This window comes from Rattus norvegicus, chromosome 10 (genome assembly GCF_021556685.1).
Source record: "Rattus norvegicus strain SHRSP/BbbUtx chromosome 10, alternate assembly SHRSP_T2T, whole genome shotgun sequence".
NCBI classification, from domain to species: domain Eukaryota; kingdom Metazoa; phylum Chordata; class Mammalia; order Rodentia; family Muridae; genus Rattus; species Rattus norvegicus.
In genome coordinates this window covers 6,741,956-6,768,513 of record NC_141543.1, presented here as the reverse complement: position 1 = coordinate 6,768,513, position 26,558 = coordinate 6,741,956, and the positions used below count along the sequence as shown (strand labels likewise).

At 44.5% G+C, this 26,558-nt stretch overlaps 1 protein-coding gene across 14 annotated transcripts in view; it reads right to left on the bottom strand.

Annotated features, from left to right (window-relative positions):
• Myh11 (myosin heavy chain 11) overlaps nucleotides 1-26,558 on the bottom strand; it is a 94,735-nt gene that overhangs the window by 45,569 nt on the left and 22,608 nt on the right. For 6 of the 14 annotated variants that reach the window (XM_087569748.1, NM_001429929.1, NM_001429924.1 and 3 more), the window contains 11 exons: nucleotides 21,366-21,393; nucleotides 16,850-16,952; nucleotides 15,018-15,038; nucleotides 13,084-13,176; nucleotides 11,962-12,025; nucleotides 11,485-11,583; nucleotides 7,764-7,907; nucleotides 4,749-4,844; nucleotides 2,790-2,908; nucleotides 1,984-2,136; nucleotides 1,066-1,239 (listed from right to left, as the gene is read on the bottom strand). In XM_087569748.1, coding sequence (XP_087425874.1) covers nucleotides 1,066-1,239; nucleotides 1,984-2,136; nucleotides 2,790-2,908; nucleotides 4,749-4,844; nucleotides 7,764-7,907; nucleotides 11,485-11,583; nucleotides 11,962-12,025; nucleotides 13,084-13,176; nucleotides 15,018-15,038; nucleotides 16,850-16,952; nucleotides 21,366-21,393 — 1,094 coding nt within the window. Of the gene's footprint in view, nucleotides 1-159; nucleotides 1,240-1,983; nucleotides 2,137-2,789; nucleotides 2,909-4,748; nucleotides 4,845-7,763; nucleotides 7,908-11,484; nucleotides 11,584-11,961; nucleotides 12,026-13,083; nucleotides 13,177-15,017; nucleotides 15,039-16,849; nucleotides 16,953-21,365; nucleotides 21,394-26,558 lie in introns of those variants that run through there. The other 8 variants (XM_087569749.1, NM_001429932.1, NM_001429926.1 and 5 more) reach the window with 3 other exon arrangements.

Below are 26,558 nucleotides of genomic sequence, written 5' to 3'. Positions count from 1 at the left end.
ATTTCAAATGAATCTATCACTTTGCTTCCTTATAAATTTACCCAGGATCCATTTCAGCAAAGCCTTTCTGTGTTTGAGAGGATCTAAATTTAGGTGAGCTATGTATCATTCACCCTGGGGAAACTATCTCCATTTTGAGGACTCCACCACATAAAACCGTTTTTTTTTTTTTTTTGATTGTCTTCCATAGTGTCTTGCCAGGAGTGTCATTTGGTTTCGCCACCAGCCCTTCCAGGGGGTGAGGGTCCATGCCCATCTTGTTCATAGTTACAGCCCCAACCCTAGAAGAGAAGGCCCAGCACATGGTGACTATTAGTCTACTGTGGCTCTAGAAGTTTAGGATATATCAGTGGACAAAGCATAGACTCTTTGGGAATGAATAAATAGAGGAGAGGAAGAGAAAGAAAGGGGAAATTACATCATGGTGATGTACACCCTAATCCTAGCACAGAAAGGCCAAGGCAGAAGGATTGTCATAGTCATGTGTCAACCAGGTGAGGCAGTATATACCTGCAATCCTAGCACTTGGGAGTTGGAGGCAGGAAGATCAAAGTCATCCTCAACTACATAGTAAGTTTGAGGCCAACCTGGTCTACAATAGACTCTATCTCAAAAAAATTTATATAGACGAATAAAACTATCTTTAAACTTTAAATGAAAGAGCACTTGCCTAGTGTAGGCAAGGTCCTGGGTTGAAAGCCTAGAATTGTTAAAATAATTATTTCACTCAGGAACAGTATGACTAACTTGTGGGGCTAAGGCAGGAGGACTCTTAAGTTAGAGGCTAGCCTCTGTCTATATACTGAGTTCCAGGTGAGTTAGCTCAAAAAGGGTGGTGTAAAAATAAAACAAAACAAACAAAGATGAAAACAAAACAAAGAAAAAACAAAACAAAGAAAAAAATGTTGATTGTAACTTGGATTAACAGAAAGCATGGCCTACTTCCCAAGGAGTTCATTTACAGCCTTGCAAGACTTGCCCAGAAACACTGTCCACATGGAAAGCATTTTCTGTCTAGGTGTGTACAAATGGGCCATGCACGCACAGTGCCAGCCAGCCCCTCACCGGCCGCTCAATCAGTTCAATACAAGGCTGTAGGTCCAGGCCAAAGTCGATGAAGTTCCACTCGATGCCCTCTCGTTGGTACTCTTCCTGCTCCAGGATGAACATGGTGTGATTGAACAGCTGCTGCAACTTCTCATTGGTGTAGTTGATGCACAGCTGCTCGAAGGAGTTTACCTGTGCATGTGCATGGAAAGGGAAGGCAGCTGAGCTGGTTGAGCTCATAAGGCAGGGAGTTCAGCTGCAAGAAGCCTCGACTAAGATAGTATAAAGTCCAGTATGGCTGGGAAAAGTGGCCCATTCCCATACCACAGGGTACTCACCTTTTTCACCTTCACATGGTCTATGAACCATGTAAGGCATGTTCTCATTATTCCATAGACAGGGTAACTTAGGCTCAAAAACTAGGGAGATTCCTACAGAGGACCTCTTTGATACATCGCTCAGACTCTTGCTCTGAGAAATTCCCTCCAACTCATGGGAGTGGGACCCAGGCACTCTGTGTACACTATATGAAATACAGTAAAGAACCTGAGCACGGTGCTTAGCTTGGAGGTAGCCCATAGTGAGCAGGAACCAATGTGACTTCTACTTCAAGATTTGGATTGAAGCTCTTGGAACTGGATGTTCCTTTTTGTAAGATTACTAAATGGAAATGTGGAGCCCTGGCCTTTCAACCCCATGAAGTGAGAGGTGTTGGAGATGGAACCAGTGAGGTGGAAAACAGAGTAATCCTGCCTATTGCATCCAATTTTGCTGACCAGTCAACTTACACAATCCAAATAGTGGATTTATGTCTCTTACACACGCAAGTGTAGCCTTAACCAAAAGCTTCCTAGCTATAGTGTTTATTTGTGTGCCTTTCTACAAAGTAGCAGTATCTCAAAGCCCTATCCCAGATGACCAAGACCACAGATATACCTCAAAGATTTCAAACCCAGCAATATCCAGAATGCCCAGGAAGGAGGCCCCCTGACGATGGGTCTTATCCAAGGCTTTGTTCACACGGCTGAGAATCCATCGGAAAAGGCGCTCATAGGTGGCCTTGGCTAAGGCCTCAATGGCAAAGTCAGCCTGCAGGGGCAATGAAGGAAACATGGGTATTGGCAGCAGGAAAGTAGCAGGAAGAGTGGTCAGATTTAAGGAGTGACTAGACAGATAATTAAATGCCACCCAAGAGAACCCTGTGGAGCTTGTTCCATTCAAGGATCAATTAGAGGCTGTTAGCCCTGCCTCTTGAAAATATACAGTCATTTATTTCCACAGGTCAGGTTCTCTAAGGTCAGTGATGTGTGAGGACTCTGCTTTTGGTTAGCAGTGTCCTAAAAAGTTAGCATAGGACTGCAGATATTTTAGTATTAGATAGATGGAAGATATACAGGTGAATGGGTAGATGGATAAGTAGAGGGATATGTGGCTGGGTAGAAGAATGGTAGATGGATGGCTAATAGATGAGTAGGTTGGTAGAGGGGTAGCTAATTGGTAAATAGATGTCTGGGTGGATGACAGATGGTAGATAGTGAATGGATAGTTGTTAGTCAGATTATTGTTTGGATGGACAGGTAGATGAAGAGTGATTGGGTAGATGGTGAATGGGAGAGTTGGTAGCTAGGTGGGTGGATAGATGGACATGTGGGCAGATGGATGACTGGGTAGATGTCATGTATTATAGGTTGGATGATAAATGGATAGAAGGCTTACAGCATTAACAGCCACAGCATCATTACCTGTTCTTTGGTCTGAGCTTTCTGCACCACATCCCGTCCAACTTTTATACGTGGGGTCAGGATGGCTCTGGTGAAATCTGTCACATTAATCCCCACAAGGTGGCAAACTTTCTGAGCAGCTGCATAAGTGTGAGAAAAGAAGTGTTTTAGCTATGCCACCAAAGAGAAGAGGTGCCCCTGTGACCAAGTGATGTCATCTCTACTGTTCAATTTCCTTTAAAAACAAAGAAATGTTCATGCACCTGTGTGGTGGTGCACACCTGTCATGCCCACCCTTGGGAGATGGAGGCAGGAGCATCATAAGTACAAGGTCACCTCTGCCCACACAGAGAGTTTGAGCCCTGCATGGGCTATGTGAGATCCTGCCTCAAAAAACAACAGGGAAAGAAACAGAAACAACTTTGAACAAAAGAAGAACATGGGAAACAAAAATTATTCATATGTCTATTCTAGTCATAAACGTGGTTCATTATATTACTGTACATATTTCTGCATTTAAAAACTTATTTTCAAAAACACACAGAACCACAGCCCCAGCTGCTTTCTACACACAAAGATTTGTCTATCACACAGGGAAATGGGGGTGCAGATAATACTAAAGTTTAGGGTTCCTCCGTTGCTTCACAAGCTATCCGTTAATGTATTTGAGTTCTTGTGGCAAATTGGATCCTATTCACTTACCACATTTGGGGATGGTGGGTTATTACACAATATATGTCCAATAGGGTAGTCTCTGTGACGCTGTAAAGCGATATAATATATGGTCTGTGGTGACTCCAAAAGTAGAAACCTGATATTTAGCTACTTCTAAGAATAATGAGAGCCAGGCAATCCTCTCAGAAACAGAAATTTTTAGTATTTTCAAGAAAGATGCCAGAATCAGTGGTGGAAAATCCAGAGAGGAACCAGGGTTCTGAGTTCAACAAGAATTTCAGAGAAATAACACTTTATAGTAGGATCTCTTTTTAAAGGTTTTAGTTTTATTTGTGCATATGTGTGTGTGTGTGTGTGTGTGTGTGTGTGTGTGTGTGTGTGTGTGTAGGCACATGTGCATGTGGGTACTAAAAAGAGTGGTGGATATCTGGAGAGATGAAGTTAACAGGAAGGTGTGAAATTCCTGACTGATGTGCTGAGAATCACACTTGGGTCTTTTAGAAAAGAAATAAGTGCTCTAACCTCTGAGCCGCCTGTCCTGCCCCATGGGAACATTCTTGTGGTGGCTTGTTATGAGATCTGGATTCAGTTGGACCACCTGTGCTTTATCTGAGTCCTTCATTTGCAAGGAGCTTGAGTCTGACTGCTTACAAGACTGTACCATAAGAAGAGCAGAGCTGGCTTTCTTTCTGCTGTGTCTTAAGGCCTGGCAGAGTGCAACTACTCTTAAAAATGCTTATTCAATACACAAACCATTGGAGGGTTCAGAAGAGGTGACCCAGGAGGGCCCATTGGGCTGGAAACACTGAGCTTCTGACTTTGTGCTATAGGATCTGCAGCCATGAAACATTCAAAGGAAGAGGCAGAGATAGAAGAAAGCCCCCATAGTCATGGGGCATTGGCCCAAGATCTGAGTGAATGTCTGGAACTGAGATGGTGCCAGCTCTGTGCATGTTGATGCTTCCCTTTATAGAGACCTCTGATAAAGTTTAGGTAGCATAAGGAGCTAACAAGAGCAATTAGGAATAAGTCAGGCAGCCATCATGAAGCATACCTGCCATCTTGGTACTTGGAGGCTGAGACTTACAGTACAATAAATGACATTATAACAGTGTATTATAATAAAAGTCACACGAAGGTGGCTTTCCTCTGTCAAACTCTTTCTTTGTGTTGTCTTGTACTTTTAGATCACAACTGATTGCCATGTGTAGCCATAGATAAGGGGGATGTCTATATCATCAGTGCCTAAATGTGACCTGACTCCCTATTTCAAAAGCTATCACCAATGGGAAAAGTGACGAGTACCTGTGTTATCAGGCATGGATGCCTGGTCTGTGTTTCGCTCCTTCTTGAAGACAATGTTTCCAAGCTGAAGGACGGATGATACTACCTTCAAGATGGCTGAAGTAGGGAGAGAAGAGTGGATTAGTCGGTAACAGCCCAAAGCATTTTGAAAACCATCAATCTAACCATCACTGGACACCCAGACTCAACCAGTATCATCCTTCTGTAGACCAAGTTCTGAGTTCTTGTGTCTGAACAAGATTGTCTGACTCCCTGACTTGCAGAAGATGCTTAGATGTGGGAGCTGAGTGTTGCCAGGAAGTTGCTGAAAAAAACTTGGGATTTCTTTATGCAGTAAGGACTTGTAAAGCTCCAGCCATGAACCAAATGTAGCTCACTGACTGTTGTAGATGGGAAAATGAATGGATGGAGGACGGATGTATAGAGGATTCATAGAGTGGCAGAGGATGGATACCTCAGTGGAGATGGAAAGATGAAAGAATGGATAGATTAAAGATAAATGGATAGAGTAAATGGGTAGACAGATGGAGATTGGTGGGTAAAAAGTGCCTGGGGGAGTGGCCAATAGACCTAATTGAACTGTGGAATCAGTCACCAAGAAGTTATCATGTCCCAGTAACAAAGCCTAGAAACTCCATCTTTCTTTGGTCCCCAGGCCAAAACATAGGTTTTAGCTTCTTCACAGCAGATGACCTCACACCACAAGGCCCAGACATAGTCAAGAGGAGGAAGATCCAGTTGCTAACTGCCAACCTACCTCTATCCCCCACTCCTCTTCACTGTGAAGCTGTTACAAACAGGGCACTGCTAAGGGTGTTCTCTTTTATACTAACACCAACAAAAGGAACCTTGTGAAGTAGGAAGTGCTGGCCTCTAGGTCCTCAAAAGTACAAGTCTAAGCTAAGTATTTCCAAAGTGCCTGCTGAGCGAGGATGAGCCATCTAACTCCAGCTCAGCCTTGCTGAGTTCTGAAGAAATTTTTGGGCAGAAGGATGTTTAGTAGCACCCCCACCACTTACCAGTAGATGGCAGAAGTGCCCACCTCTAGAGCTGGAAATACTGGTTAAGGTTTATCTTTTGAACATTGATTGTTGGCACATTTTCCTACTTTCAGACAGATCCCACTGCTTAGCTCAAGCTAACTTTAGGACCAATCCTCCTGCCTCACCCTTCCAGGTGCTGTTTATAGGCATGTATCACCACAGACAGTTACTCTTGCTCCATTTGTGTCCTATCTGCTTCATCATTGATTTAAGTCTTTCTTGGTATTTTCTTTTCATTTTTTTCTCCTTTTCTTTTTTTTCTGAAACAGGCTTTTTCCGTATATCCCTGGCAATCTTGGAACTTTCTTTGTAGACCACACTAGCCACTCGGAGATCTGCCTGCCTTTGCATCCCAAGTGCTGAGATCAAAGACCTGCACCACTACCACCTGGCTTTATTCTGTTTTCGTTTGTTGGCATTGTTGTTGTTTTGGTTTTTTTTTAATCAGGTTTTCTCTGTGTAGCCTTGGCTGGCCTGGACTCACATAGAGTCTTCTGGCTCTGGTATGGTTCTGGGATTAGAGGTGTGCACCTCCATGTGTAGTTTGCTTGTTTCTTTTTGTCTCTGTGACATGTCTATATCACTGTCTGCTTAAGCTCACTATATAGCCCACGCTGACTTCTAGCTCACAACCCTCCCAAGTGCTGAGATTACAGGCGTGTACCACTATGCCTGACCATTTAACCTTGCTTTCCACCTGGTTCCTGAAATAAATTATTCAAGAAGTTTAAAGACCCAAACTTCTATTCCTATAGGCAAGATCAGGGTCCCAAGTGAGCTCCAGCAGCAGTTTCCTATTTGTTCTTGGGTAGACCTTTTTGCTTCTCTGCCTCAGTTTCCTTGAGGATGACATTGGTAGAGAGCTTGCGTAGCATGCAGGGAGCCCTGGCTTGATTCCCTGCACCACATAAAGCAGATGGGATGGTTCATACCTGTTATCCCAGCACTCAGGAGGGAGAGGTAGTGAGATCAGGTGTTCAAGATCATCTTTGGCAACATAGCAAGTTCTGGGCTACCCTGGGCTACATGAGACACTGTCTCAAAAAGTTAAAGTCTTGCTTTGTTCTCTATTACTTTCTCTTTTCATCTCTTATGAGCACTTATACAGATGTCGTCATTTTAACAAAACACTATTTAAATGGCCCCACCACTCCTCATTTACAGGGGCAGATAACAACGTTAATTAATCACCATTTCACTTTATTCCTGTTTTTTCCTTTCATTCACTATTTGAATAAAACACATTGAGCATTTTGGCATCTTGGTGTCTTAAAGAAAATGACAGCCTAATGGGGACTATGGTGTTGAACAATGGAGGACCAGACACCAGCTTTTAAGAGAAATTCTGAGTCCCTGGAACCTAGAACCTGCAACAAGCTGAATTGATTGATTTGATTTTGGGCCATCCTCCATAGGCTTCTCTCTCCAGCTCGTGGTCCCCAGTTAATGGTGCTCTCTTGAAAGCCTCTAAGTAGGGTCTGGCCTGTGGGAGTAGGCCGGTAGGGGCAGTTCCTTCCCACTCTGCTTTCTGCCTGCTGTGATTTAAGGAGCTCTGCTACATATCCCCACTGCCATGGTCTGTACAGTTCCGCCATGCCTTCCCTCCATGATGGAATAAGAGCCTAGGGACCATAAGCCAAGATAAATCCTCCCCCTCTTACGTTGTTCCTGTCTGGTGTGTCACCGGGGTACAGAAGTAACTAACATAGAGTGAATCACTTTTTCTGTTTAAGCCAATTTGCCAATTTGGGACAATTGCAATCAAAAGAGCTTTACTTTAGCCACTTGCCTAATAAGTCACATGTGGAAGAATTCACTTTTCTTTTTCTTGGTTTTTCTTCTCTCCCTCTCTGCCTCCTTTCAGGAGGTAGGGAACCTAGAGAGTAGTCATGCATCCTGACAAGATGAGGGCCAGTAAGGAATTCCCCAGCAGCACAAATCCAGGTTACTAGATATAAGGTATGAAACTCACCTAGCTGTTCCTCTTCACTGAAGCCCATGATGGACATGGCCTCTAGTGTCTCCTGGAACATCTCATCATCTTGTGCAGCTGGGATGGGCACAAAGCCATTGGATAAAAATGTGTAGCTGTTGAAGCTCTCCAAAAGTAGGTCATCTACAAGGAAGGAAGAAAGTGAGCTGAGCGTGGAGACCTGCTTCCACCTTCAGTCCGACACAGATCCTAGCAACAGCTGGGCCATTGTCATCTCTCTGCCTTTCTCAAGGTTTGGGCAGTTACAACTCTTCCCATGTGTTATCATGCCATCCAGTGCTGGTCTCATGCAGTGGTGTTTGTTGTGTACTGTACCAGGGTACCAGGCAGCTAAAATCCAGCTTTGTCTGTACTATTTACTCAACCATCGCCCTTATCATGGGGTTGCTTCAGCTCAGTAAGGAATGTGTCTGGTCTGAGTTTCCCAAAACCTTTGACTCCAAAAACAAGGTTAAAGAATTAGATCTTTGGGGGTTGGGGATTTAGCTCAGCGGTAGCCTATCGAGCGCAAGGCCCTGGGTTCGGTCCCCAGCTCCGGAAAAGAAAAAAGAAAAAAAAAAAAAAGAATTGGATCTTTTCTTTTACTTATGTACACACATACACACACATACACATGCATGCACATTCGTGCACACATACACACACGCACAAGCACACACATGTACACACAAGCACACATGCACACATACATATACATAAACACACACATATGCACACACATGCATGCATACATGCATGCACACATACACATACATATATATAAACACACACATATGCACACACATGCATGCACACATACATACATACACACACACACACATACACGCACATAAGCACACATGCACACATAGTTTTTTGTGGTTTGAAATAGGTTCTTACTATGTAACCCATGTTGGTCCTGATTACCTTCTCAGTGCTGGAGTCATTGACATGTACCACCATGCCCATCAGACCTGCATGTTATGTTTAAACCTAAAATCACACATGCACACACATTTTTCAAATTTATTTTAAAAATAAATTACTATCTAAGGCAATAAAGAGTAAACTAAGACAATAATAAATTAATGTATCCTAAACAGTATATTATGTTCTGCCTTGTGTATAACAAGATATTTCAGGACATCAAATTTAGGTCTGATATACTCAATTCCTATTCTGATACATAGCTCTCACTTTTTATCTCACAAGCCTTTTATCAGAGGTTAACAAATCTGGCCCATTGGTTGCCTTTGTAAATAAAGTTTTATTAAAACGGGGCTGCCTCAATTTCCTTGTGAGCTCTCTTACTGTAATAGTGACCTTAATACTTCAGAGGCAAGGAGATTGCTATGAGTTTAAGACTACTCTGGGCTACTCAGTGAGATACCGGTTCAAAGCAAAACAAAACAAAAGAAATGCAATTGGCCCTAGACTCTGCCCTGGTCTGTGACCCAGCTGCCACTGGCCTAGCGCCAGAGAGTATGTAGCAAAATGCAGCTGGGACTCCAAAGGGAAGAGCTTCTGCAAGCTTCTGCAAGCTATCCCAGGGCCTCCCACTGTCAGTTGCTTATTTGCTGAAGTAGCACCTACCCAGCACCCTGTATCCTCTCACATCAGGTGTTCCAGAAGGCAGTTTCAAGAACAATGAACTGAGGGGCGACAGCCCCTAGTGGCTGCGATGTGCAAAATACCTGGTAACAGCTGGGCTGATCATAGCCTTTCATAGCTTCCTTTCTTTTTTCTTCACTTTCTCTCCTATCTTCCTTTCCTTCTTCGCTTTTTCTCCCCCTTCTTTTTTCCTTCCCCCTTTCTTTTTTCAGGGTCCCATGCTAGCCCAGGCTAGCCTTGACCTTGCTATCCTGCTTCCTCTCCAGTGCTACGATGACAGGTGTGCTTCACAACTATCCTTTTGTTAATCTTCTTAACCAAAATATTTAACTTTGGGGCAAAAAACTGATGGAAACCAAGTTTGTGCTGTTATCATCAGTTTTCTAAATTAACCCTAATTACAGAACGTAGATTCCGTATTCACTGATGGATGTGTCCCTTTTGTGGCTATAATTTTGATGTTCCTTTAAGAGCTGGATTTCTTGGGGCTGAAGAGATAGCTCAGCAGTAAAGACTGCTCTTCCAGAGGTCCTGAGTTCAATTCCCAGCAACCACATGGTGGCTCACAATTACATCTGTAATGGGATCTGATGCCCTCTTTCAGTCTGGTGTATCTACAGTGTACTCTTATATACATAAAATAAATTAATTTTTTTAAAATGTTTGATTCCTCAACTGTGAGGCTTATATGACAACTCCCCTCCTCCTCCTCAAAAGCAGTGTAGACAGGAACCCATCGAAGAGAGCTGAAGTGTGGCCCTTCACAGCTGATGGCTCCTGGGAGCCTGACCATGCTCCAGTTAGTATGTGTGCAGCATAAACTGGACTTGGTAAGGGGTGCATTGTTGAAATTCTCAAATAATCAATAAAAATATTATGTTGGAAAAAACAATGTGATTCCTGCACAGCCAGAGCAGCTTGCTTCTTACCAGAAATATAAAGAGCACATGAAAAACATTAAGATAGAAGACAGCAAACTTCAGCACTGCTTCCCGTTCTTGTAAATTAAAAGTTTATTGAAACATATATTTTCTGTTGGTTTATGCATTGCTGCAGCTGTTTTTGTACATTGGCAGAGTTGACCAGAATCTATGTGCCCTGCAGAGCAGTAGACAGTAACAATTTGGCCTTTAAAAGAAAAAGTCTGTTTGGCTGGGGTGTAACTCAATTTATAGGACAAGATGTGCCTGATGTTTGTAAAGGACAGGGGTCCATCCCCAGAGTCAAAAGAAAGAATGCAGGAAAGGAGTGATTACAACACTTGGGAGGTGTAGTAAGAAGATAAGGAGTTCAAAGTCAGCCTTGGCTATATGGTGAGTTTGAGGCTAGCCTGGATCACATGAGACCCTGTCTGAAAACAAAACAACAAGACTTGTATAGTGGAAAGTCTTGAATTAACTGCCCCTCCAAATTGCTTCTAAACTCAAAATATACGGCTGGGTTTTGGAGCTCATACCCAACAAGTTCAGTACTTGAGCAGTTAAGGCAGAAAGAATTACAAATTCAAGACTAAATTGGAATACACAGCAATTTCTAGGCCACCCAGACTACAAAGTAAGAGCTGATCTCACAGCCAACAACCTGAAGGTATTTTCTAAGGCAGGGTCTCACTATGTAGCCATAGCTGGCCTGGAACTCACTATGTAGACCTGGCTAGCTTCAAACCCATAAGACCTCCTGGTCTCTGCTTCTTGAGTGTTAGGATTTTTCTAATGACAAGTTAGAAACTTGTTGGCAAGTTTTCTTTTCTTTCTTTTTTTTTTGGGGGTTCTTTTTTTCGGAGCTGGGGACCGAACCCAAGGCCTTGCGCTTCCTAGGTAAGCGCTCTACCACTGAGCTAAATCCCCAGCCCCTGGCAAGTTTTCTAAATGGCATCTAGGTCATTGTCACCTGCTTCCTGCTTCCTTTAAAGACACAGATTGTAATTGGACCTAAACAGTTAATGCTCTAATGTGTGACTAATAGTCATCTACCATATCAAACACAGAGTTGGTGAGGATAACTTAATAAACAAACACTCATTCACTGCAGGAGGTGAGAAACTGCATGCCCGCCTCCCCCAAATATTTCCCAGTTGCTGACCCTTGAACCCATCACAGGACAGACTCACTTCTCATCTTCTCCTTGGCTCCAGCGATCAGATAGTAGAAGATGTGGAACGTTCTCTCGTCCCTAGCCTGTCGAATAGCCCGAGACTTTTCCAGAAGATCTGGTTGGCAAGAAGTTAAGGGCTCTGGGGCCAGCTTAGGGACTCAGCTCACAGCTCAGAAAGTTCCCCAAACCCACCTTCCCAAGCCAGCTGTTACAGTGTTCCAGGACCTGGGAGGCTCCCTTTAAAGTTGCAAGGGACCCAAGAGCTGGCAGATTTATGGGCCTATGTAGGGCAACTGATCTCAGATGAATGCTTGAAGGACAAAGAGTTTGGCAGATGTTGAGGATTTACATGTAACCCTACCCCACACTACCTCCTGTTAAGCACAAGAAGGATTGTTCCAGAAGGAACTCAAGAGTCTCCAGAGAAGAAGGGGGTTCTGTGTTTTTCCTGGGTCCCCCAGCCCCCATGAGGCTCCAGCTCAGCAAAGGATACATGTTTCGATATTGGCACCCACAATGTAACCAGTGACATCAAAGTTGATGCGAATGAACTTGCCCTGCCAAGAGAAGAACAAGTCAATGTGGGCCAGGCTCAGCACAGACCCTACACACCACAGGCAAGTGAGGAAGTGTTAGGCGCCCCGTGGAGGCAGGAGAGACTCTGAAAGGACTCAGAACTTCACAGTCCACAACAACCAGCATCTGAGCTGGGACACCCCCTCCCGAAGCCTCCCAAACCCATGCAGGAAACATCATCATCTCAAGAAACAACTAAGTCCTTCATGGCTGTCTCTATGTGGTAGAGAAAGTGAGGTTGACATAGGTTAAGTGGCCTGGCAGGATGTTGCTCTTCAGTCAGTCACAGGCTTTTCTACACCAAGGTCTGGCCTGAGCAGTGAGAGACTGAAATGTTTGTTCATGTGTGTGTGATGGTAGCAAGGGTGGGGGGGTGAGGGGGTGGGGACTTGAGGTACACACTACCAGTCTAACTAGCCTGGAACTCTCTAGGCAAGTTAGGCTAGTTGATCAGGCAGTTCCAGGGATTACCCTGTCTCTGCTTCCCCAGTGTTGTGACTGTAAGCACATGTCACCATGTCTTGGTTTTTCTTCTTACAGGTTCAGGACCTTGGGTTTACAGCAGTCCTCACTGGCTGCTGCTCCCCAAAGCAGGTCTTCTTTCTGTGTCTGGAGCCACATTGGATTATTCATTGTGATTTTTGGTACCTAGGTCTGTGTGCTTAATAAAAAACCAACTCAAAAATTAAAATGGGAGGGAACGATCTATAAAAAGTGTTCACCAGAATGAGTCTGTGTAGTTGGTGCATAGTCAATATTTGGTAGTGGACAGATGTATGTACTATAGAGAAGTTCATGCTTTGTTGAATGTATGGATGAGTATTAACATTGTCTAGGTGCTCAGTAAATGTTAGATAAATCACAAATGTTAAATGTTGGGTGAGGACTGGAAGACAGGGAGCATATATGGCTATCCTCTATCGCCTCTAGTCCTTTAGTCAGAACTCTCCTTATACTCTTAGAGTCTGTGTTCTTAGGGGATATATGACACTGGGTGGCCACTCAGTCCCAGAAAAGCCCATATGGCTCTGCTACTTACAAAGCGGGAGGAGTTGTCATTCTTGACAGTTTTTGCATTGCCGAAAGCCTCCAGGATTGGGTTTGCCTGTAGAAGCTGCTTTTCCAGCTCCCCCTAAAATTCATTCATATCTAGTTATGGGGGAACACAGTACAAGGCCTGACACAAAATCTGTCCTTCAGCCTCAGACTCTCTCCTGTCCTCAGCCCTTCTAAGACCCCAACAGTCACATCCAGATATACAAGATTTGTTCAGAAGAGCTTTCTGACAGAGAAGATATCCCACTCCTTAGAAAGACTGCTTTCGGGGTTGGGGATTTAGCTCAGTGGTAGAGCGCTTGCCTAGGAAGCGCAAGGCCCTGGGTTCGGTCCCCAGCTCCAAAAAAAAAAAAAAAAAAAAAAAAAGAAAGAAAGACTGCTTTCCAGAGACAAAGGTCATTTCATAGTACTATGCTGGGATGCCCCTAGGAGTATGCAGTGTACAATCTTCCTGCTGTCTATGGTAATACCACAGTTCAGGTTTGCTGTGCTGCTTTCTTCAAGCTAAACCATTACAACCCTCCCAACTGCTTTAGTGATTTTTATGAAACTTGCAACATTTCATTGGCCAGACTGGCCACTCCTGATATTTCCTTTGGAAGATAATTTGGAGGCTCCAAATCCATCAGAAATTCTTTTAAGCAGCTGCAGAATGAAGCCTCAAAGCTTCATGAGTGCTGCGTAGCAGATTAAATGCAGCTGAGACTGAGTGCAGCCCATCACGCCCCTCTACAGGGCCCCTGTGTGCAAATGCAGTAACATGATTAATAGTGACATAGAAAGGGCCAACAAAGTAAGCCATGCCAGGAGAGCAAAGAGATGCCAAGCCACAGAAGGCAGCAACTACTGCTGGCCTGGGCATCCCCCTGCAATGCAGCCTGCAAATTAAGATGCAGAAGACCTTGTCTTCATGGAAACTCCAGTCCTAGTCCACTGGGGAAACTGACAAAAAGAGGCATCCACTTTCCTTACCTTAGTTGGAAGAAACTTAGAGTAATGGGATCCAAAGTTGTCCCCTTACCCCCTGTCTCTAATCTCCCTCTTCTAGAAAGGGTCTTCTAGTGGGGCACATTAAACAGTTCTCTGGGGAGATTTTTGAACATAGAGATGTCATCTGATGCATAATGAGACTGTGGCCCAGAGCTATTAAGTGACTGGGCAAAGGTTACACAGCTCATGTCAAGTAACATCCTGCTTCTTGTATGAGACAAAGTACTGTGGCCCAGTATCTACCTATAACAGACTAGGTGACATGGAACACTCTTGAGGGTCTCTTTTAGGCTGGGATCCATGTGCCAGCTCTGCGTCAGAATTCAGTTGACATACACAGAGATCCATGCAGGGTAGGTTGTGGGTAGCACAGCCGGGGCCTTACCAAGCCGCCAAAGCTAGTGCATCACAAACCCAAGAAAGTTTCAAATATCTCAGGTGAGGCAACTGGCATGCAGGAGAAGAGACAAGCACAACACACACATGCACAAAGACACACGGGTGTAGGGGACAGAGCTGGGGCAGGAAGCCAGGGAGGGTAACTTTACTGACCAAGCCAGGGCTACTCTGGAGCCTGATGGTCCTACAATGCTCAACAGATGGGACAGGGGTACTGATGGTGGGTACTGTGGGAAGTGGTGAGGAAGTTTACACTGAACTAAAGCAATCTATCCAGACTAGAGTACAGCTCCAGGGATTCTGCATAAGCCACTGAACAGCTAACACGCCCCACTCTGCACTCTGGTATCACCCCCAGCCCCCACCCATGCACACCATGATATTTTGGTGCCTCTACTAGTCTGTGGCCAGGAACTCATGAGTCTGCCCTGTTTCCACATCTACTAGGAACCCGTGGGTGCAAAAGATGCATGCAGGTCTTAATTCACTCGGTGCCTCCCGTCACACCAGGAAAACTCTGTTACTCACGTAGGCAAAAGATGGGCCTTGCTGCAGTGGGACAGCACAGTATGAAACAGAGGTCAGTGCTTCTGCTTTCACATCCAAGGCCCGCCCCATAGTGGGAGCCCTGGGCTAGGCTCCTTCTCATCGATTCCATGGTGACTAGCTCCAGCCCACAGTGATTGATTAGCTCCTTCCCTTATACTCTGCTGTTCTCTCTAGACTCTCCTTCTTTCTTCTTTCTATGACCCCTCCTCCCTTACTCTCTTACTTCCTTTTGAGACACTGTAGCCAGGCTAGCCTTAGACCCTGAGTGCTGGGTTCACAGGTTTACACCATCACAACTGGCCATTAGCCACTTTCTTAGACACCCAAATACCTCATACTTTCTTATTGCTAGGGACTCAATGTCTTCCTTCCTTCCTTCCTTCCTTTCTTCTTTCCTTCCTTCCTTCTTTCCTTCCTTCCTTCCTTCTTCCCTCCCTGGCTTCCTCATTTTCTTCCTCCCTCCCTTTTTTCCTTACTCTCCTTCCTCTCCTCTCTCCCTCCCTCCCTCCCTTCCACCCTTCCTTTCTTCTTTTGATAGGGTCTTATATATCCCAGACTGGTCTCAGACCTACTAAATACCTGAGGATGAACTTAAAGTTATAATTCTCCTGCCTTTACTTCCCAAGTGTTTGGACTATAGATGTGCACTACTATATTTGGTTTATGGGATGCTGGGGACAAGCACTAGGCAAGCATTCTACCAAACCCTCCATCTCCCCTCACCCACCACACTGACCTCTAATCTTATGGGAAAAGAAATATGCCTGCATATTCAGGGAGAGAGTGTCCAGCCCTTACAAAGCTGAATCATTGTAACTATTATGTCATTTTCACTACATGGGAACAGGCTAGGTGAGGAAGAAGCAGGATTCTCTCTGATATATACAAGCTTAGGCTATTGGTCCCTACACAACCCTGACAGACTGGTCTATAGTCTTGGGTTTGTTTAAGGGGAGCAGGTTCTAAGGCTATTTCCAACACCCACCCCAGGTCCCTGAAAGCTCCAGGTTTACTGGCCACTGTGCAAGTCTGCTATCCCTAAAGACAGGAAACAAGATGCAGGGTGGCAGAAGCCTTTCTCATCATGTCCTGTCCTCAGCATCCATAGAGTGGAACTGACAGGATCTTTGGTCCCATAGAGGACTGATGAGGAAGGCAAATGAGAGAGAGGAAGGGAAGCAAGAGAAGGTTCTAGAACTTTTCTTGTAAACCCTCCTCCCACTGGGCCAGTGGGATGTTTTTGTTGCTGTTCTCATTGTGCCTGTCCTTTGTTTGTACTAGCAGGTATAATAATGTAACCACATGTCCCTGTAGAACCTCATCCTTGTGTCTGGCTCACAGCAAGAAGGTCAGCCAATAGTGGATCAGTGACCCATGCTGAGTGACCTCAGCACTCTTGTCCCCTTGGGATGGGACATGGGGGTCATTCCAATTTGGGACTGAGTCCCACCCCCTAGGAACATTTAACAGAATTTGGAGCATATTTGCTGGCTCCAAATATATTGTGACATATAGGAACAGAGACAAGTGTCCAAGAGCACTGGAGTTCATGGAACAGTCCCTGTACAGAAAATTGGGTCAAAGTTACGACAGAGCCACTTTGGCACATGGCAGATCCCAGTGGAGGAGGCTAAGTCTGCAGACTTCTCAGACTGTGCATCTATGACAGGGGGAGAGGGTCCCCAGAGTCAGCCCACTTTACCCAGAGGGACCAACCCAGCAAAAACAGAATGAGTTCTCTCACTCAGGGTTCTGTTCACTCTGAGTATGCTGAAGCCTGGGTGGCCTTGGTGGCAGCGCTTGTCACTTACCGTGATGCTGCTGTCTTTCTTGCCTTTGTGGGAGGATGCCACCACAGCCAAATACTGTATGACTTTCTTTGTGTTCTCTGTCTTTCCAGCTCCAGACTCACCTCTGAAAAACATGAGAACAGTGACTCTCATGGTAATCACTGCCACTTCCCAGGTAAGGAAACTGAAGCTCCTCCTGGAAGGGGCACTAACTAGCTATGTCAGTGCACATATGTTTGGGCGAAAGTTTGTGCACATATGTATGGAGGTAGAGGTCAACCTCTGTTCTCACGCACCTTTAACAAAGAAAAAAAAAAAAGCAGATCTCTTTTTGGCTGGAACTCACCAATTAGGCTAAGCTGGCTGAGCAGTGAACTCCAAGGATCTGCTTGTCTGTGTCTCTCCATTGCTGAGGTTACAAACTCATTACTCTGCCCAACTGTTTTTTTTTTTTAACATGGGTCCTGAGGCTCTACCTGAGATCCTCATGCTTTCACAACGAATACCTTACCCACTGAGCCATCTCTCCAGCCCTGAGCTTGGGTTTCTTACCAGTGCAAATGAACCTAAATGGGCCCAGGTCCACAAGCCAGCATATTCCTTTAGAAGGAACTTCCCTACTCTGCAGGGAAGAGCCCAGAAGAGGGGAGGACAACCTGAGTTCTGCTATGAAGGATCAAACTCCAGTCTATCTGCATTGTCTACTGAGAGGCATAGTCAGCAAACAGGACCCAGAAGACCTGGACAAGAAGGATACTTCTAAAGAGGAACGTGTACTTTTCAAATAAGCAGAGTCTAAAGCATAAACTCTAGAGAAGAGAATCTTATCCCACGAGCCCCAGAGCAGAAGCAAGCCCCTTCATCCTCAGCAGAGTTCTTGGAATATCAGACAGCTAGCTGATAATCTCAGATGAGTAGCTAACGGTTTCCTAGGGTGAAGAAATTTATGCTTAAGTACATGTAGCTGATAGCTTCTGTGGAGGCTTGAATAAGTTTAGCCCCCATAGACTCATGTGTGTGAATGCTTGGCCCATGAGCAATAGCACTATTTATTAGGAGGTGTGGCCTTGTTGGAGGAAGTGTGTCACTGTGAGGGAGGGCTTTGATGTTCTATGCTTAAGCTCCCATCCAGTGTGGAATCTAGTCTCCTCCTAGCTGCCTTTGGATCAAGATGTTGAATTCTTGGCTCATCCAGCACCAAGTCTGCAGAGATGCTGCCATGTTTCCTGCCATGATGATAATGGATTGAACCTCTGAAACTGTAAGCCAGCCCCAACTAAATGTTGTCCTTTATAAGAGTTGCCTTGGTCATGATGTCTCTTCAGAACAATAAAACTCAAACTAAGACAGCTTTCCACTGGTGAAATTCTATTGACCTAAGACTCTTTTTAGAGCATGTTGTCTTGGGTCACCAGAGATCACTGCAGAGGGGCTTCTCTATGCTCCAGCTCCAGTACCACCTCTGGTTCTCCATGTCTGCTGAGAGAAAAAGGGCAGGTCTCTGCTAACTTTGCTTCCACATCATCTTCCACCAGAATTGCTTGTTATTTTTCCTTTCTTTGTTTGAATGTTCTCAGATGTACACCATAGTATAAATTACTTCAGTTGAACTAATGTCAAAACAGTGGATAGACTTCCCTTCCGCCTGAAGGAGAAAGATCCTGGTCAGGTCAAAGAGAGAAAGCCCTGAGTTCTGAATACAGCCTTACAGTTGGCACACCAGCATCCTACCCCATTTCTACCATCTCATCCTTTGTCATCTGACTTTTGGTCTCTGCTCCTGACAACAGTGGGGACATCAGCAGCCACAGACTCGGGGAACACTTCTCTCCCTTCTGGTCTTCTAGGCTCAACTATTTCCAAGGTTCACTAATAAAAATAAATTGTCTTAGGGGGCCTTGCCAACAAATACACCCAAGTACCAGGCTCCAGGCATCTGAAGTCCACAGACTCTGTGTGGTTCCAGAGACATGACTATCTCTGGTTTCCTGACCCTGGAACTCTGGGTGACAGTGCTGTCCCCATCCAAGTCCCTGCCCTGTTCTAAGGAACTTGTCCCCAGCTTCCTACACCTGAAGGCTCCTGGCTTAGCTAGACAGGACCTCCTGGGTTGTGTTCTCTTTCTTGGCATGTATGACATGCATAGTCTCTGGAGATTACTCTGAGAAGATTCCTGTACTTAATAGAAAGTTCTGAAGATTCTTAATGACTTCTCATCATGGAAGTGTCCATTTTCATTTGAATAATATTATTTTATGTCCATTGCTATCTTGCCTGCCTATATGTCTATGTAAGGGTGACAGATCCTCTGGAACTGGAGTCACAGACACACGTAAACTGCCATGTGGGTTCTGGGAATTGAACCCAGGTACTCTGGAAGAGCAGCCAATGCTCTTAACCCAGAGTCACCTCTCTAGCCCTTCATTTAAATAATTTTATCACTATGTGGTAGTCCTGGCTCTCTGAGTCGAACACCAGCAAAAGCTTATTACAGCCTGTTGTTGGCCTCAACAAGGAGCCAATTGGCTGTATGCTCACAGTTCCTCCTAAGTCCCACCCCTACTGCAAGCTAGCTGTGTCCTTTGGTATCAGTGTCCAATACCAACTCCTATACATCCTGCAAAGCATCATCCATTTTGAATATTATATGTGACTCAAGGTATTTGTTCCCTATTGCCATTATTAGCTGAATGGCACAGGGAGCTCCTGGATCAGACAGCTTACATTCAAGTATGTGCTCAACCAGTCACCTTCATGGGCTCTGGTAAGTTACTTAACCTCCTGTGCCTGTTTCCTTACCTAAAAAATAGGTATATGTCAGGTATTCCATATGACTACTACAGGGACAAACAAGAGAATGTGACACTCAGAATAGTGACTGACACACAACCATTGTTGCTTTTCCTCTCACAGCCACTTCCTCCTTGTATCTATATGCTCTGTCAGGACCATGATCTCCATCATTGGTCCTAGTGTTAACCCATAAACCTACCACATTTCCCCTTGTTTAGGGGTGGAGTGGGAGAGCTGCCTCTGTCCAAGGCTGGACAGCAAGCATTTCAGGCTTTGTGAGTGTTCTCCTTAGTTTCTGTCAACTTGACACAAATGTAGACATACCTGGGAAGAAGGACTCTGAATTGAGAAAACCTCCTCCTTAAATAGTGATTGATATGTGAGTGCCACCCCAGGACAGGTGAGTAAGGTGAATAAGGAAGCAGGTTGAGTAAGCCATGAGGGGTGCTAATCCATGGGCTCTGCCTGCTTCCTTCCCTGTCTTGGGTTCCTGCCCTGAGTTTCTTTGTTGATAGATGTAAACTAAATAACCCCCTTTCCCCTGTGTTGCTTTTGGTCATGGTGTTTCATCACAGTAAAAAGAAAAGAAAGTGGGTCATGGAGTCTCCTCATACCTACTTGGCATGACCACTCTAGTGTGGAAGCCAGTGTGTAAACAACTAGGTTACAGATATGTTTCAATAAAACGCTATGTACAAATACACACAAGGACCCCTGGGATCCTGGATGAACATGTTTATTGATTTTTATAGTGTAAGCTTCCTACTTCCCTATCCCTGAGACGAACAATCCCTAGTCTGTCTGTCTGTCTGTCTGTCTGTCTGTCTGTCTGTCTCTCTCTCTCTCTCTCTCTCACACACACACACACACACACACACACACACACACACACACAAATAAATGTAAAAAAAAATAAAAAGAAGTGAAGAACCTCCCATGTCCTCCAACCACTATGATATTCTGTCCAAGCATTTGGCATTTGGGGTTGGGTAGCTATGAACCAAACTCTCTGAAATCGTGAGCACAACATCAATAAATCTTTAGTTATGCCTGACATTGTGTCCCAGTGCTGATGAGCTGGTTCGGCATGTAAAGGTACCTGCTGCCAATCCCAATGACTTGCATTTGATCCTAGGACCTCCATGGTTGGAGATCAATGACTACTGAAAGTTGTTCTCTGACCTCTACGTGTACCATGGCACTTGTGTACCTTACACACTGTCTTAATTGGGGTTTTACTTCTGTGAACAGACACCATAACAAAGGCAACTTTTAGAAGAACAACTTCAATTGGAGCTGGCTTACAGGTTCAGAGAGTCAGACCAGTATCATCAAGGTGTGAGCATGGCAGCATCCAGGCAGGCATGGTACAGGAGGAGCTGAGAGGTCTACATCTTCATCTGCAGGCCTCTAAGAGAAGACTGACTTCCAGGCAACTAGGTTGAGGGTCTTAAAGCCCATGCCCACAAGGATACAACTATGCCAACAAGGCCACACCTAATAGTGCCATTCCCTGGGTTAAGCATATACAAACCATCATACACACTTGCATGATACATTTTTAAAAAGGTAATCAAAAATAGAACAGCGCCAGCATCCTTAGGCATTCAAGTATGCTGGTTTCCATCACATGTACCCTGTCCCATGGACAAGATTAGGCAATTACAATGATGAACACATCAAAGATCCCATCCTGGATATCTTTGGCTTCAGTCGACAACAAAAGAAAAATAGTATCACTTACGTGCACAGAATGGACTGGTCTTCACGATCTGCAAATAGAGAAAAAAACAGAGTGTGAATTACATTGAGCCCTGAATCCAAGGGTCTGGACCTGGCTCAAACCAGGCTGTATTCTCAAGTTCCCACATGCTAGTCAGACTGGGAAGTGGCCAGGGGCCAGCTGTACTGGATACCCAGGACATAGGAGGCCAAAGCAAATTCACAAGGACAACGGCAGTCCCTGAGATGTCTCTCGAAAGAGTTTTGAGCATGATGCACTTGGGGGAAGGAGTGCAGGCCTCCAGCCACACCAGCTCTGGGGGTCTCCAAGAGCTCACACCTCCTGATTAGGTAATAGACTGGGCACACTCTGGGTGTAGGCTAACCAGGTACCCTGTGGCTGTAGGTCTCTCTGCTCTGAGGCCTGAAGTAAGTGCTCTAGCTTGCTGTGTCAGCTCCATCAGCTGTGATGTATTATCGTGAACAACCTTGGGTTGTGACCAGCATTCATCTCTCTTCTGGGAGAGCAATGCTGCTTTTTTTAGATCTGTCCCTACACCACTCCCATCATTCTAGAAAGCTGTGCTAGATATTTTATGTCACTGTGACACAAACTAGAGTCATCTGAAAGGAGGAAATCTCAATTTACAATATACTTCCATAACATCCGGATGTAAAACATTTTCTTAATTAATGATGTGGGGAAGCTCAGCTCATTATGGGTGAGGCCATTCCTGGGCTTGTGGTCCTGGGCTCTAAAAGAAGCAGGCTGAGCAAACCACGGGGAGCAAGCCAGAAAGCTGCACCCTCCATGGCCTCTGCATCAGCTCCTGCTTCCAGGATCCTGCCCTGTTAAAGAGTTTCTGCCCTGACTTCAGTGACATGGAAATATAAGCAAATAAACACTTTCCTCCCCCAAGTTGTTTTGATTATGGTGTTTTGTCACAGCAATAATTGCTCTAACTGAAATAGAAGCCTTGGGGTGGTTCCTTTTGTTCCAAGGGAAGGGTTAAGAATATGCCCAGATGCCAGGTACCACAAGAGTAACAGAACTGTGCTGTTTTCTCGGGTTTTGTTTTTTTACTTTTTTTTTTTTAATGGAGTGTGCTGGATGTCTCTACAGTTTTGTTCAGATGACTGCAGAACCTGGAAAAGCTGTTGCTGCTGTTGATGCATAACACACTGCTATTGTTGGTCTTTTTATATAAATATAAATATATATACAGATATATAATTTGAATTTTTTGAAACTTTACCTGTGCTGTCAACTTTCGAAAAAAGTATCCCCGTTTACTGTGTTGAGTTGGCACTGTACAGAAATTAACAGCCATATTGGTCTAGAAATGTTGAACTTAAGTTTTTTCCATTTGTACAGGGGTAACACACTGTATTAAATATGTAAGGTCTTATATACGTGGGTTTGATTACAAAAACTAATAAAGTATTCTCTAAATTAAAAAAAAAAAGAATATGCCCAGAGCTAGGTTGACTGGATCATCTGACTTAGAATTAGTACTTGGTTATAGATAGAGTACCACAGAGGCCTCTCTTGCTTCCCTCCAGGCCCTTGGTGTCTACTATTCAACCTCCTCTGACCCATGCCACTGTTTCCACAATCTGCAAGCTCCTAGGTAGTCTCTTTCTCTCTGGAAGGTGACAGTTCAGTGCCTGATGGTACCAGAGACATCATCCCCCCCATACAGAGTACATCATGAGAGCAAGGGTCAATCAGGCATCATTGACAGCTTTCTACTCAGGAAGTGCCCCAGAGGGCCAGCCAGGAACCTCTGAGGAACATGGGAACAGTGACCAACATTCCAACCAGCAGCCAAGAGCAGAGATATCAGAGTGCCACATCCAATGGGCAATGCCAGAGGTGGCACCATCTATTCTTAGTTCCATGCCTTCAGTCTCAGTTCACCGCAGAATACTGTACCTCTAGTGCCCAGCACGTGGTTGGGAGCACTGTTATCTATTTTTAATAAATTATAGGATAGATGGACACAGATCAAAGGAGAAACAGGAGAATGGTTAGATGGATAATGGAATCAGGAAATCAGGAATTAAAGTTCATCCTTGGCTATACAGTAAGTAGCTAAGGCTACACAGTGAGACCCTATCTTGAAAGAAAGGAAGAAAGGAAGAAGAAAAGGAAAAAAGGAAGGAAGGAAGGAAGGAAGGAAGGAAGGAGAGAAAAGAAACCCAATACATACTAACTGTTTGAGGTGAGGGCTAGAGGAACAAGTGCCCTGTGACTAGAACACAGGCAGCAAAACTGTCTCTGCAGCCTGAGGCCCTGACAGGGACTCACATAGCTCAGGTTAACTTCAAACTCACTATGTAGGCTAGGATGACTCTGAATGTCTGATGCCTTGGCCTCTACCTTCTCAGTTCTATGATTCCGGGTCTCTAGCACTCACCGTTGATGCAGCTCTGGGGACGGATGCCTCATGTCGGTTAAGCAGGCACTTTGTTCTCTAAACTGTATTCCCAGCCCTGGCCTCCATTATTTTAAGGAAAGGCTTGGACACTGGCAGATCATGGGTTCTGTTCTTTCATCTGACTTGGGGAGGGCACCAGGCTTTTTTTTTTTTCAGCAACCTGGCAAGAGCTGGTCCCTGAGCAGCAGAGATTTATAGGGTCAGAGGCTCCCAGGCCTCCCAGGAGGAGGAGCAGGCTCTGTGCTGAGGGACATTGGCAGCTCCCTGGCCCAGGATGTTCCCATCGGAAACACAATCATGGGAAGAACAACTCTGGGCAAAATAAGTATTTCTCTAGGTCAGTTGTCAACCTGACCCAGGGGAGTTTGCCTAAACTTTCCATGGCTGGGACTTTCTGCTTCCTCACTGAGCCCAGTCTTGGAGAGAGCCAGGGGATGAGCCAGACTTTGTGGATAAAAGGTCGTGTGGTCAACCTGAAGACCTAAACAGCAACTTGGGATCCACCTGGTGGAAGGAGAGAACTGACTCCCACAAACTATAGTTGGACCGCCACATGTGTGCACATGCCACTGCACACATGCAAAACCAATAAATGTAATTTATCATTTTTTTTAAAAAGAGAGAGCAAGGCCTTCTGCCCCAGCACACATCTCCTTGTCTATTCAGGTCCTTCTCTTATTCATGGCTGTGAAATTAACATCACATGAACGAGCTCACTAAGGATATTCACATCACATGAGCACCTTCTCTATCTAATTCCAGAATATTCTGTCACTCCCAAGTAAAACCCTATACCTATTAGGCCATCCCTGTCCACCAGGGAACTGTCCCACTAACCCTTGGCAACTGTATGCCCTAGCTGCATCTGTGTGCACATGTTCACCTGTCCTGGGTATTTCACAGGGAGGATTATCTGAATTATAGTATATATTACTGTTTTATTCCTGTTCACAGTCAAGTAATCTTCCATTGTATAATAGACCACATCTTATTCATCCATGGATAGACATTTGGGTGGTTGCTACTTTAGGACTTTTGTGAATTGTACTGCTGTGGAGTTGCACATATAGGGTTTTCTTTGAGTACTTGTTATATTATCTGAGAGCCAATGCCTTGGTGATACTGTCTCTGACTCCACACCTCTCTATGACTGAGACAGGCTGAGAATCCACACCTATCTACTGGACACCTTGCCTGTTGTGCTGCTCTGGATAGTGGTAAAATTCGCACACTGTTTAACTCTAGGGGAGATTCTTGGGAGATTTGTATTTTCATGAAAACAACTTATCTGAAGATTGAAGAAAGTATATTGAGAAAGGCATGTCCTCCTTATATCTGTAAAGGCTTCATGTTCTCCCTGGTTCCCTTAGACCAAAGATTCTCTGTATTGTAGCAATTAACTTCCCCATAGTCATTATTTAACTTGTTAGCTTTTCAATATATTTTTGGAAGAATATATATATAACATACAGTTTTGTTCTTGTTTTCTTTTCCAAGTTGGTAAAAAAATATACAAACAAAAGACTGTGCAGTATTATGTTCACATTCACCTCAGAGAAGGAAAGGAAATATCCATCAACCAACGAATGGACTTAAAAATGTTGTATGCTCATTCAGCCATGAAAAGGAAAAAGTGCTGACACCTGCTACAACAGTTGTGTACATGCAACAGAGCACTCATACAATAGATAGAAAGATAGAAAGATAGAAAGATAGAAAGATAGAAAGATAGATAGATAGATAGATAGAGACTTTTTAAAAAGACAATTAAATTTGTACTTCCTTCTATGTCTGTTTTTAAAACAATTATGTAGCCCTGACCTCAAATTCACAATTGTCCTGTTTTTGCCTCCTGGGAACTGGGATTTCAGGCATTGCTATCATACTTGGCTTATACCATCATGGGTAAGCTCTGCTGTGCACCAGGGCCTGGAAACATAAGCCAACAAGAGCCACTGTTCTTGTTTCTGTGTCACAAATGGTGAAGCATGGGAGTTGTGGTGGATTGAATGAAAATGACCCCCAGAGACTCATATGTTTGAATGCTTAGTCTCCAGTTAGAACTAGAAGGATTAGGAGGTGAGGCCTTTGGAAGTGGATGTGGCCTCACTGGAGGTGATAGAGCCTTGTTTGAGGAGGTGTGTCATTATGGATGGGATCTGAGGTTTCTCTAAGTACCTCTCTCTGCCTGCAGATCAAGATGTAAAGCTCTCAGCTACTCCAATGTCATGCCTGCCTATTTCCCACCATGATGATCATGAACTGACCATCTGAAACTGTAAGCCAGGCCCCTGTTGTTTTGCCTTATTTTTTTTAATTATTTTATATTATCTTATGTCCATTGGTGTTTGCCTGTATGTATGTGTGGGGGTGTCAGATCTTAGAGTTACAGACAGTGTGAGTTGCCATGTGGGGGCTGGGATTTGAACCTTGGTCCTCTAGAAGAGCAGTTAGTGATTTTAACTGCTGAGCCATCTTTTCAGTTGCCAAGTGCCTTGTTTTATAAGAGTTGCTTTGGCATGCTGTCTCTTCACAGCAAAAGAATACTAAGACAGGAGTCAAACATGTAAGAAAATGTCTGAGGGCTGTAGCCACACTTGTAACCAGGGCATGCACCAATCCACAGACCTCTGTATACCTCTGTGGCTTCCCAGGCTTCCCAGAGTAACAATAAGCCTTTCATGCTATGCCTGTAATGAACTACGTGCAGGAGGGGTGGTGATGGGCAGAAAACCCCAAGCTGACCAGAGCAGATCAGAGGCAGGAAGAATGTA